This window comes from Gracilinanus agilis, chromosome 2 (genome assembly GCF_016433145.1).
Source record: "Gracilinanus agilis isolate LMUSP501 chromosome 2, AgileGrace, whole genome shotgun sequence".
NCBI classification, from domain to species: Eukaryota; Metazoa; Chordata; class Mammalia; order Didelphimorphia; family Didelphidae; genus Gracilinanus; species Gracilinanus agilis.
Window position 1 is genome coordinate 404,340,159 of NC_058131.1, and position 12,889 is coordinate 404,353,047.

Sequence of the window (12,889 nt, forward strand, 5' to 3'; positions counted from 1 at the left end):
CTTTGTAGCTCTTTAGTAATTGTCCTGGGGCTCATTGTGTTCTTTCTATTTTAGATATCATAGATGCTTAGAAGTCATCTAGACCAGCCTCTTCATTATCTAGATAAGGAAACTGAGGCCCAGTAATGCAGAAAGGAGGACATACCTTAAATTGCAGAGCTTTTTGGTGGTTTCTTAGCTGTTTAACTTTTTTTGTCTTGAATCTCTCCTGGAGTGACCACTGCAAGCATTCATTATCTATATAGCTTGTTTCATTCGCCCTGTCATTTGTTTTTTGTCCTTAAGGTGAATTAATGACTGTCTTGGAGTCAGAACTCCTAGTTTTTGTTTCCTAGTTCAGGGTTCTTCTAGCTCAATGTCTACCTTGTGATTTTAATTCATAGTTCGCATTTCTAAAAAAAAAAAAAACAACTAGCTGTGTGCTTGCCTCTACAAGCCTTTTTTCTCCCCTTCAAATTATTCTTTATGATTCATTTCTTTCTCGAAGTCTCTTCATATTCTTTTCTGTTGTCAGTGTCCTTTTCCTGCTATTTCTTTAGATTATTTTCCAGCTTCATATTAGCCTATTCAATTTAGGTGGCAAGCTCTTGTTTGTAAAGAGGTGAGTGGCTGTTTGTACGTGTGTATATGCACTTCTGCAGCCCATAAATAATAATGAATGTGTGTCTCAGGGAAGAACTCACTCTTTAACCTTCAGTTTGCAAAATAGTGTATTGTCTTCCAGCTGTTCTTCCAGCTGTCCCTGGGTATTGGCTGTTCTTTTTGGCAATGGCTACAGACTCATTAGATTGATGATATTGGAAATGTGTCGAATGGGCTTTGTTTGCCTTCCAGTCTTTCTTTCCAGTCTTTAGCTGTTGGAGCCTTTATTTAAAATCCTTTTTCCTCTTGTATGAATTGCAACACAACAAATTGCTTTTCTCTCTTACATTCGAATTGCTTGGTGCACAGATGTTCTTTGGGAGGCAGGGAGAGGACAAGAAGAGAGGACCTTAAACTGTAGGGCAGGACACCTGATTAGAATTCTGGTTTGGGCCCTGATTTCATATGTGATCTGAGAGAGAAAAAAATCCACTTCTTTCTTATAGCTTGGAATTTATAGTGCCCTCCCTTTTCCCCTCAAGGATTCAGGGATAGCCTATGTGACAATTGGCCAGATTCTAGTGTGACCTCTGAAGGGTTTCAATAGGGGCTTCTGCAGTTAGCAATTCTGGGATACCTGGTTCCTAGAGGGTCCATAGCACTCTAGCTTTGTTATGCATTGAACTATAATTCTATATCTAGCAACCTCTCAGCATTTCCTCCTTCTATTTCTATAGTGTATGTTCCCTTCTTTTTTGCATCCATGCCTTGAGACAAGTTATAAGAAAACATCTTGTCTCATCTATGATTTTTTCCCCCCTCAGATAGGTCCCTTCATCCCCTCTCCCTGCTCTTTCTGAATGAAGTGGGAATGAGTGGTAGGCGAGGGCTGGCGAGTCCCTGTTCTCCCCACACCCTCCCAACACCCCCCTGCCCACACTCTTCCCCCAGAGCATCTGCTCTGGGCTGCTATAAGCTGGCATTACAGATTGCTGAGAACATCCAACCTTTATTTAAGTAGTGGCATAGCCTATAAATGTCTGATTTTGATAGAAAAATGGGCACCTCAGGTACCTTATTATCTCTTTTGTCCCAAAGCCCAAGGATACTTAGGGGAAGACTTATTGGTGGAACACTGAAAATAAGTTTCCATTTCCCAAGCTGAGCTGGGATCTTTTAAGTCAGGTGAAGAAAATAAAATTTAAAAATGCAAGTCTGTCAACAGGTAGATCTAAGGGTAATGGTGAAAGAACTTGTTGCAGATGCATCCAGGCATAATAGCAGTTTTTTTTTTTTTTTTTAAATTTTTTTTTTATTTTTTTTTTAAACCCTTAACTTCTGTTTATTGATTTATAGGTGGAAGAGTGGTAAGGGTAGGCAATGGGGGTCAAGTGACTTGCCCAGGGTCACACAGCTGGGAAGTGTCTGAGGCCGGATTTGAACCTAGGACCTCCCATCTCTAGGCCTGGCTCTCAATCCACTGAGCTACCCAGCTGCCCCCATAATAGCAGTTTTGAACTTCAGACTCAAAGGAGGAGGATAGGTAAGAGGAGAAATATCAGGAAATTCTCCCTGGCTTTTTACTAAATCTGTATGCTCTTCTGGCCCTGAGCCTAGGGGATAGTCTTTGTCCATTTATTATCAGGAGATCTTTTGGCTTCAAGTGTTGGGTTCCTTCATGTTAATGTTGCCTAGATAGAACCTAGGCAGACTTGTAGATCATGGCTATGAAGCATTTACTTTTCTCTGTATTCTGGGCAAAGCCAAGAAAAGCATTTTCCCAGGGAAAATTGTAATCTCCTCCTATCTATCTTGTTTTTTAAGTGAAGGCTAGGTTATGTGCAAAATAGTCACAGCTTTCCTTGATTTAATGGGAGGAGTATCCAACCTCACTCCTTTTAGTTGATGTTCATTACAGGGCCTCTCGTGCTAGGACCTGTGCTACCAGAAATGAGGGAAGGGGGATGAGTCCTTGCCTCACTTCTCTGTAGCCCCTTTAGCTGTCTTCTTGTCCCCCATGGTTTATATTTTATGAAGAGGGAAAAATTAAAGGGATGACTAGTTCAGCTGTATAATTGGGTTGTATCAAGAAGAGAGAGGATCCACTTAATGAATCAAACAGTGTTTGTTCCTTTCCTATGAGTAGAGGAGGCTGCTGGAGGTATTATTCTCTTTATGCATGTGTGTGCCTGCTGGGAACCATATGGAAGTTACCATTCTTGCTGTGCCAACTTACCCCTTTGGAAGTGAGATTTGTCAGTCAGCTGCCTCTGACCTTTCTTCAATTTATCTTCTTTTTTTCCTTCTCCTTCCTCATTGTCTTTATTCTTTTACCATGGCCCTCTTCCTTGTCCTAACTCTATTCCTTCTATTTCTCCTTTTCTTCCTCTTCCCTACCACCTGTTTTGTTGCTTAGCAGTGGCTATGACAAAGGAGACCCAAATCCACTCATTACTATGTATTGCATTAACATGTACTTCTTTGGAGAGATGAAAACCAGTGTTAATCTGGCTCCTTTCTTTTCTTGTTTGTATAGTTTTGATTCTTATTTTTTCATATCTTTCTCCCACCTCTTCTTCCCATTTAGTCAGCAGGGGGCCCAGGGTTTGTCTTGCTCTTTGGTGAAAGAGGCTTCAGAGAGGGAAGCAGTTCTTGCCTCTGCAGCCACTCTCCATCAATTGTTGTAGCCTATGACCCTCTGTCCTTATTTTGTGTGACCTCTCTTGCACAGACATGTCATGAATCATCCTAGAGATGAACAAGATTTTGTGAACTCCTTATCTCTAGGAATGCTAGAACTGGTGCCCTTGAAAGCCTGGCCAATGGGGAGGCTTGTATGGCACTCAGTCTTCCCATTTTGTTAAAGGAAAAAAAGTAGAAGAAACCCAGCAAAAACCAAAGGCTTTTTCTGCTGTAAAAGTGCAGCATCTATTTTTAGTGCCTGAGCCTGTACTTTTCCATTCGGTTAGGCTTTTTTAGCTCAACACTGGACTAGCAAGACTGTTTTCTTTCCCTGATCCAGATGTCCTTTGGGAAGTCAGTCAGTCAATAATAATTTATCAAGCACCTACAAATGTACTAGGCACTGTGTTAAAGATTAGTGATACAAAAAAGGGGCAAAAGACAGTTCCTACCCTTAAGGGGGCTCATCATCTAATGTGGGGTGGGGGAAGACAACAAAGAAACAAAATATTTACAAACAAGTTATGTACAGAATAAATAGGAAATCAACCACAAAAAGAAGCCACTAGAATTAAGAGGAGTTGAGAAAGGCTTACTGTAGAAGATTGGATTTTTGTGGGAATTATAAGGGAGCCAGGGGGAGCCTGTAGGCTGAGATGAGGAGGTAAAACATCGCAGCCACATGGTAAGGACAGAGGGGCTGATACAGTTTCCTATTTTCCTAAGAAGATGAGGTTAGACTGAAAGGCAGGGCTTTCTTGTTTTTATTCTAGGAGAGGATTTGGGAACTATGATAGTCTCAATTCAACAATTTCATAAAGCCTTTTCCTTTGGAAATTATAGTGAGGAAAAATAGGAAGGCTGGGGAATGAAATTCAGCAGGGATATACTGGACCATAATTAATATAAATTAAACTATTATAATTCTATGTATCATGTCAGGGGGTAATGGACAACTCAGTAACTAACATTTATATAGTACTCACTACAAATATTGTCTCATTTGATTCTTGAAACAGTCCTTGGAGGTGGTTGCTGACTCCATTTGACAGTTGAGGAAACTGAGACAAACAGAGGTTAAGTGACTTGCCCAGGGTCAAAGAGCTATTGAGTATTTAATTTAGACACTTTGAATTCAGAATTTGAATTCAGGTCCTCCTGACTTCAGACTTGTGCTTTAAGATGATCACTCTGATAGCTGAATGAAGGATGGACTAGAGCAGTGATTCCCAAAGTGGGCACTATCGCCCCCTGGTAGGTGCTGCAGTGATCCAGGGAGGCGGTGATGGCCACACTTTTTTTTGTATTGCATTCTGAGTTCAATAAATAGTTTCATAATTTCCAGGGGGCGCTAAGTAATATTTTTTTCTGGAAAGGGGGTGGTAGGCCAAAAAAGTTTGGGAACCACTGGACTAGAGCGTAGAGACTTCAGGCAGGAAGTCCAGCTACAGGTTATTGCAATAGTCCAGGAATGAGATGATTAAGACATGCACCAAAATGGTAACAGTTTCATAGAAGAGGGGTTTATATAAAGAAATCTTTGGAAGGTAGAATTGACTTGGCCAAGGATTGGCTTTATGAGGTGATCATGCCCTCCAAACAAATAATAGCAAAGTTTGGAAGAGGAAAGGGTTTCGTGGGGGATGTAAGGAGTTCAGTTTTGGATATGTAGAGTTTAGTTTAGAATGATACCTACTTTGTCAGAACATCTAGTTCCAGATGTTTCCCTGGCATTTACCAGACTAGAAGTCAGGAGAGATGTTGGGGCAAGATAAGTACATCTGTGAATCTTCTGCAAAGAAATAATTAAACCCCAAAATTGATTAGAACACCTAATGAATCTTTTATTGAAGCTCCACCAAGCCTTGGGGTGGGGGGTAAGAAGAGAATCCAGGGAGGGCATTGTTATTGAAAGCAGAATGTAATGGAATAGAAGATGATAGTGTGAAAGACTTTGGAGAGGTGATGGAGGAGGAGGAATATTGAAAAAGGCCATTAGATTTGTTAATTAGGAGAAACTGCTAACCTTGGAGGGAATAGTTTTAGTGGAATAATGAACTATAGAGAGTTTAGAAGGGGGAATAATAAAAACATTTATATAATGTGCCAGGCACTCTTCTAAGTGCTTTGCAAATATTATCTCATTTGATCATGACAACAACCCTTTGAGATAGGTGCTGCTATTGCTCCCATTTTACAGATGAGGAATCTTTGGCAAGCAGAGATAAAGTGAGTTGCCTAGGGTCACACAGTTAGTGTCCGAGGCCTGACTTAGACTCCAATCTTACTGATTCCAGCCCCTGAGCTCTTATCAACTGCTAGTGTGTACCTGAGGTGAGTGAGAATATAGGAAGAGAAGGCAGCTATCAGAGAAGGCTTTCTTAATCAGTTTAGCCACAAAAGAGGAGAGAGGATGATAGGATGGATATATAGGATGGTTGGATCAACTCAGGATTTTTTTTTTTTTTTAAAGATGGGGAATCATGATTGTGTTAGTATGGGAGTTAGAATGGGAGCAGCCAATATATGGAAGATTAATGAGAGTGTATAGATGAGTGGGATGGAAGAGGATCATCACGAAGATAAGGGTTTTCCTTATCAAGGGAAAGGGCCATTTTTTGAAGAACTTGGTTGAAGGGAGAGATAATGGGGGAGAAAGCTGAACTATGTGACACAAGGAGAAGAAAGTCTTAGGAAATTGTATCAGTTTTTTTCAGTGAAATATGAGGCCAGATTCTAGGATGCAGGGAAGGGAAGCTGTGCAAAGTTTGAGGACAGATGGAAACTTTGGGAAAAGCCACTGTGATGGGTTGGTTAGATCCTTAATGTCTGGGGCCTTTTATTTGTTTAATTTATCACTTATCTTAGTAATCATTACCTTAGTAAATTACATAAATGAATGAAAAAAATTAATAAGTGCTTAATATGTTCTAAGCACTGAGATAGTTCTTGAGGAGTTCACATACCAGGTGAGAAGATGACATACTAAAATGTGCTACAAGATAGTGAGGCCCTGGAATCTCTAGGGTCACCAGAAGTTCAGATGAGAAAGGTCCAAGGGGGTTAGGGATGAGCCATATGGTTAAGACCTAGATGACTTAGGCGGCACCAGATCAAACTAGGAAGTTCTGGTGATCCTCCATCTCACTTGTGAATCAGTTTATCAAAGTAGTATGAACAGCCATGTAGCTCTTCCTATTGGGAAAAAAATTAATTCTGTATTTGAGGCACAAGTCTGCCATGAACAGTGATTAATTTTACATTCTATATCAAAGCATTTCCAGCATAGGTAGAGAAATATCCAAATTGGCACAGTCCTTTTATGCTATCTACATTCCATCCTCTACATCCTCTCTATCCCAAGGCCATTCAAGATAACTTTTATAGGAATTTTGAACCAGGAAAAGGTTATATTATATTAAAATACAATTTGAGATTAAAATTCCTGAACTGTAGTAAGTCTTCAACTAGAACTATTTAGTTCCTGAAAGAGCCTCTTATCTATAGATCAATATCTTAATCCTTTCTGAATGGTGTAAGGTGGATCATGCTACTTCCTAGGGGCAATTGTCATTATAAGAGGACTTCCTTTGATGTGCCAATACACAGTAGCCAGGGCATTAGTCCATTTTACCTTCCTCCAAAAAGCCTTTTGTTCTTGACCTATTAGCCACTTTGCCCAAGAAGATAAGTCTGGATAGACTTGGAGCTAACTTTTACTTGGGTAGCACAGCAGGTAAAACATACTGGAGAGCTGGGCAGCATAGGTTTACCCACTGTATATTGGACAATTGCAGCATGTCCAAAAAGCCATAGGTAGCCCAGCCATAGGGGACTTCTCCTCTTTCCTTCTCCTTAACCCCCAAGCCAGTTCTAAGTGTAATTGATGATCCCTTCATGGCAGAATACTGGGAATAGAAGGGTCCACTGGTATGCAGTTAAATGAACACACAAATGCCCATACTAACTTTCTCCTTTTGATATCACTAGGCTGATGACAATGGCATCCCAGGTGCTCCTCCCATTAAGGGTATCCGTGCTGAGCATAATGCTTTGGCTGCTGGCAGCCGCATACATTTCTTCATGCCTCAATAATCATGTCCAGGTAAGTTTTGGAACAAGAAGCAGCCCAGAATTTGGTTAGAGAAATCACTGGTATTTCTTGGGGATGCTAAAGGAGAGAATTACCTTTGTTTCTACTAACTTAAATGACTGGTGGCATTAAGTGGCTCCACTTTGTTGTTACCTGCCTCTGGCTTGCATGGCTCTCTGTTCCTGTCTGATGAGAAAGTTTCTGAAAGGTGTATCTTAATATCGAATGATGAAGAAGAGCATTCTCATTGAGGTGAAGGACTGCAGACAGAGATCCTTCACTTTCCAGGAAAGACCTTGTTTCCCTTCTATCTCTTTTTTTGGGTCTTCTTTTTCCTTTTGTCTTTTCTCCCTCTCTTCTGTCTTTTCTTCACTGACATAGCTTTTACCACACCTGGCCTGCTCTGGGAAATAACACATGAAACACAGGGTCCTCTTGGGCTTACTTTTCCTTTATGATTTGCTTTCTGCCCTTGACCATGCCATTGCCTTAGAGTGGAGCCTTTATTGTTATATTTCTGAAAGTCTCACCCTGCATTGCCCATTTGGGTCCACCTCTATGGAATCCTCCTGAGGCTCCATCTAAGCACTGGGTAAAGTACTTCTTGGCTTTCTAGTGAGAAGCCCTTAAAATGCAAATGACAATTGTGATCAAATTAATAAAAATCTTTAGTGCTGCCAAGGTTCACCTTTGGCTCATGGCAAATTTCCACCTCTCTGAAATGATTTGTTTTCTCCTCTGTCTCTCACCCCTGCTTTTGTAGTCCTATAAGCTAGAGAGAAAATGTGTCCTCTAGAGTCATTTGTTCCTTTGAACCTTTAATGCTCTCTCATGAAGATCCTTTCAGTGCCATTTTCATTATCATCCTTAAAGGGGAATAGTAATGGTTTATAACGTCCCTGTTCTGAGAACTGTCTGTGCAGTGTGACTGTGTGTGGTCATGGGATATGAGTCCTAGCCATGGGGTGCCTGGCCTAACAGACCTTTGAATGCCCCTAGGAAGGGTACTGAAGGGGGAAGATGAGGTTGTTTCCCTATTCTTGCCCTCTTGAAAATGAGTTAGTTTTGTGTTCCCCAGGTTTGTGAGGATTCCTCCCCCCCCCACCCCCTACCCAATGAGCTTTAACAGATGCACAATTAACAAAGGCGTGCTGATGAATTTACTTAAGGACTTCGTGTTATTAAGTCCCTTTTGGATAATAGTCGAACCAAATAGATGAGCTTTCAGAGCAATAATTATTCTGGCCCATTTATATTAGCTCTATTGAGTCTAGTCTCAGAAAAATGTTAATACTGACTTTCATCAACAGAAGCTGCTTTTATCCTTATGGCTGTTCCTAAGCTGTATCCATTTGTCATAATCTTTCATCATGTGCTAAGCACAAGTAGGAGTTGAAGTGTCTTTTCTCTCATACCATAAAAATTGCTGTCCTGGTGGCATTTAAAATCCAAATTATGCAGTCAGCCACCTTCACAACAGTAAAAATGGACTGTTAATGATATATTCATGGGTACCTAGAGCCCAGGCTAACAGCACCAACAACCTGAAATCCGCACTTTCCCAAAGGCATTTGTGCAAACCATTGAAAACCTTTTGAAAAGATTGACTGCTGATCAAGGAAGGTTTCTGCTTCTTGTTCCTCTGTGGCCTCTGCCTCCCTTCTCCACACCTTTTAGGGGCCCAGCTGAAACGCTATAATTCTGATCCTTGAAGGCTGATCAGGTAGCATATAATATAGGAGTGTGGAATACAAAACAATAAAACATTTAATTGCCTAACTTTGTGCTAACCACTGGGGGATATAAGGAAGAAAAAGAGAGGCTGTCCCTGGCCTTAAGGGGTTTACAGTTGAATGTGGGAAGACAACATACATCAAAGGAAGCTGGAAAACAAGACGAAGGTCTGTAGGGAGAACAGGGTTAAGGGGAAAGGCACCCTACTTGGACATTATGTTCCCTGGAGTTCAAACCAAGCAGAACTACAGAGAGAAAGTAGGGAGTTAGTCCAATGAATATAGTTGTATCTGAATGTTGTAATTTCATGGTGAAAGAATTACCCACTGATATCAGATCCAAGTTTGTAAATTGGCAATAACCAATTGCGATTTGAGGGGTTTCCATCCCCAAGTGTTTCTTTGATTGGTTTCACATTTGGCCTATTATTTCACCAGAAGTGATTTATTCCTTTAAATGAAAACTTGGTCCTTTGTAAAAATGGAAATGCTCCTGTAGGCCTGGAAAGTAGTAAGCCGTAATCATCCATTAACTTCTGAATAAAGATTTGTTTATCTGAATACTTTTTTACTTATTGCTAGTTAAAAAGCTAGGTCTAGAGAATATAAGAAATGAGGGACTGCTGGATGGCTCAGTGGATCAAGAGTCGAGCCTGGAGTTGGGAGGACCTGGGTTCAAATCTGGCCTTACTTCCTAGCTGTGTAACCCTGGGTAAGTTACTTAACCCCCATTACCTAGCCCTTACTGCTCTTCTGTCTTGGAAACAATACTTAGTGTCAATTCTAAGACAGAAGATAAGGATTTTAAAAAAAGATAAAGGAGAGAGAGTATGTCTGGGTGGGGGAATTTTGGTACCAAGTAGCTAGTAGAGGGAATAGAAGGTTATAGTCACATTTACAAAGAACATATAGAAAGGACATGAGAAATAATATATTTTAGCTATCAAATCTTATAGACGAGGAAATATATTAGAGTATGTGTGTAGTTATTTTTAGTTACAAATTCTCTCCTCTTACCCCTTCCTCCAACCTGTTGAGGAGGCAAGAAATGTAATATCCATTATACATATGAAGTCATACAAAACATTTCCACATTATCATATTGTGGAGGGGAGGAAAGCAAAATGAAAAGGTTAATTTATGCTACAATTTGTTCTGAGTTCATCAGTTTTTCTCTCTGGAAATAGATAGCATTTTTCTTCATGAGTCCTTCGGAACTGTTGTGGATTTTTGCATTGATCTGAATAGCTTAGTCTTTCACAGTTGATTCTCATTACAATATTGCTGTTATTGTGTACAATGGTCTTCTAATTCTGCTCACTTCACTTTGTATCCGTTCATATAAGTCTTCCCAGGTTTTTCTGAAACTATCCCCTTCATCATTTCTTACAGCACAGAAGTATTCTAACACATTCATGTACCACAACTTGATCAGCCATTCCCCAGCTAATGGACATCCCCTCAGTTTCCAGTTCTTTGCCAACACAGAAGGAACTGCTAAAAATATATTTGTATATATGAGCCTCTTTCTTTGATATAGTGCCTTAGTATCTATATTTTTCTAAATCTCCTTTAGCATTTGTTGTTTTCATTGCCAATCAGATGGGTGTGAAGTGGTGCCTAAGAGTCATTTTAAATTGCATTTCTGTAATTATTAGTAGTTGTGACCCTATTTGGGGTTTTCTTGGCAAATATACTAGAGTGATCTGCTATTTCTGTCTCCAGCTCATGGGAAAACTGAGGCAAATGGGGATTAAGTGACTTGCCCAGGGTCACACAACTGTAAAGTGTCTTAGACCAAATTTGAACCCAGGAAGATGAGTTTTCCCAACTCCAGGCCTGGTATTCTATCCTCTCTGCCTCAAAGCTGCTCCTAATTATTAGGAATATAGGGAAGTTATTTTTCTTCATGACTCTTAATAGCTCTGATTTCTTCATTTACAATTTTTTATTTTCATTTTAAAATTTGTTATTTTTTTTAAACCCTTACCAATACACAGCGTTGACTCCAAGGCAGAAAAGTGGTAAGGGTAGGCAATGTGGGTCAAGTGACTTGCCCAGGATCATACAGCTGGGAAATGTCTGAGGACAGATTTGAACCTAGGACCTCCCGTCTCTAGGCTTGGCTCTCAATCCACTGAGCTACCCAGCTGCCCCCTTGTTATTTCTTTTTACGTTTATTTGATTAAAATTTTGAGTTTTGAATTATTTCCCTTTCTCCCACCTCTTCCCTACCCATTGTGGAGGCAAGAAATGTAATCTCAATTATATATGTGAAATCATGCAAAACATATTTCTAAGTAAGCCAAGTTACAAAAAAAGCCCAAGAAAAATAAAGTGAAAAAATCATACTTAAATCTACATTGAAACTTCATCACTTCTTTCCCTGGAGGCAGATAGCAATTTTAATATGCTTTCTTCTTTTGAAAACTTTCTGTTCATATCCTTTTACCATTAAAAATTTTTTTTATAGATGTGGCTTAATTCCATATATATACACACACATATATATGAATGAAATCTTTATGAGAGAAATTTGCTGTAAAATCCCCCTCCATACAAGTTTCTTGCTTTCCTTCTAATTTTGGCTACATTGGTTTTGTTTCTGCAAAACCTTTTAAATTTGCTGTAATCAGAATTATTCATGTTATCTCCTGTAAATCTTCTCTGTGTCTTATTTGGTCATGAACTTTTCTTCCCTTATTCATACATCTGACAGGTACTTTTCCTGAGTTCTTCTAATTTGCTTATTGAGTACTAGGTTATTTACAAAGTGTTTTTAGTTACATTATCTTATCAGAATATCACAAGTGAAGTATTTAATACAGATTGTAGCCTTGTGTTATAGAGGAGGAGAAAGTCTCAGAAAGGTTCCTTTTCCAAGGCTTGCAGCTAGTTTGTGACTGAGCTGGAAGCTGTACTAATGCCTCCTGGCTCCAGCACTAGTCTGTTGTACTGATACATTCTGATCACAGGGTCATGGTTTGAGAATTGGAAGAGACCTTGGAGGTGGTGGATCTTTTTGTATCACCCCTCCCTCTTTCCTCTTTGTCAGTGTATGAGGCTAAGAGGCAAAGTGGCTCAGCCAGGTTATTCTGATTGTAGTAGGTGACAGAGCTGGGATTGGATCCCAAGGCTTAGAATGTCAGGTCTAGTTTTGTGTCCAGAGTACCATGAGTAGTACTTCATGGAGGAATAAATTTCAGCTATTTCTGTTTGAGGAGGTCTGTTTTTAACTAGGCTCAACTAACTTATGGATATGCATGTGAGCTCATTCATGATACCTTGCTTCCCTGGGTTTGAATTGAAAATCACTGGGCCCGATCCCTTTCAGATCCCTTTACTTCAAGCCTAGAAGCTTCTATGGAAGGAAACTTGAAAGGAGCAAAAATTAATAGTATTTTGTATTTCTTTCAAATCTTTACCTCAAACTCAAAAGTGCTACACACCTTTTCTCATTTATCCTTCCTTACTTTCTAGGAGAGAGAAAGAATAAGGTGCCACAAACCTGATTTTATCCTGCGTATTTTTTTCCCTTTCATTATGTTTTTTTTCCCACTCTCCTTAAAGTCAGTAAGTTTATTAAGTGCCTACTATGTACCAGGCCCCATGCTAAGCACTGAGGATACCAAGGCAAAAGATAGTCCTTGCCTTCCAGAAGCTCACAACCTAATGGAGGAGAAAATAAGTAAATATGTACAAACTATATATGTGTGTGTGTGTGTGTGTGTGTGTGTGTGTGTGTGTGTGTGTACATATATACACAAGCGCATACAAACTATATATATGTGTATATATA

The 12,889-nt window shown here is 39.8% G+C and overlaps 1 protein-coding gene across 1 annotated transcript in view; it reads left to right on the plus strand.

Annotated features, from left to right (window-relative positions):
* Positions 1–12,889, plus strand: part of SIL1 (SIL1 nucleotide exchange factor) — a 294,004-nt gene that overhangs the window by 80,142 nt on the left and 200,973 nt on the right. Inside the window, exon 3 of the mRNA XM_044664561.1 lies at positions 7,255–7,369. Within this exon, the coding sequence (XP_044520496.1) occupies positions 7,259–7,369 (111 nt within the window). The 5' untranslated portion in view covers positions 7,255–7,258. The remainder of the gene's footprint in view (positions 1–7,254; positions 7,370–12,889) is intronic.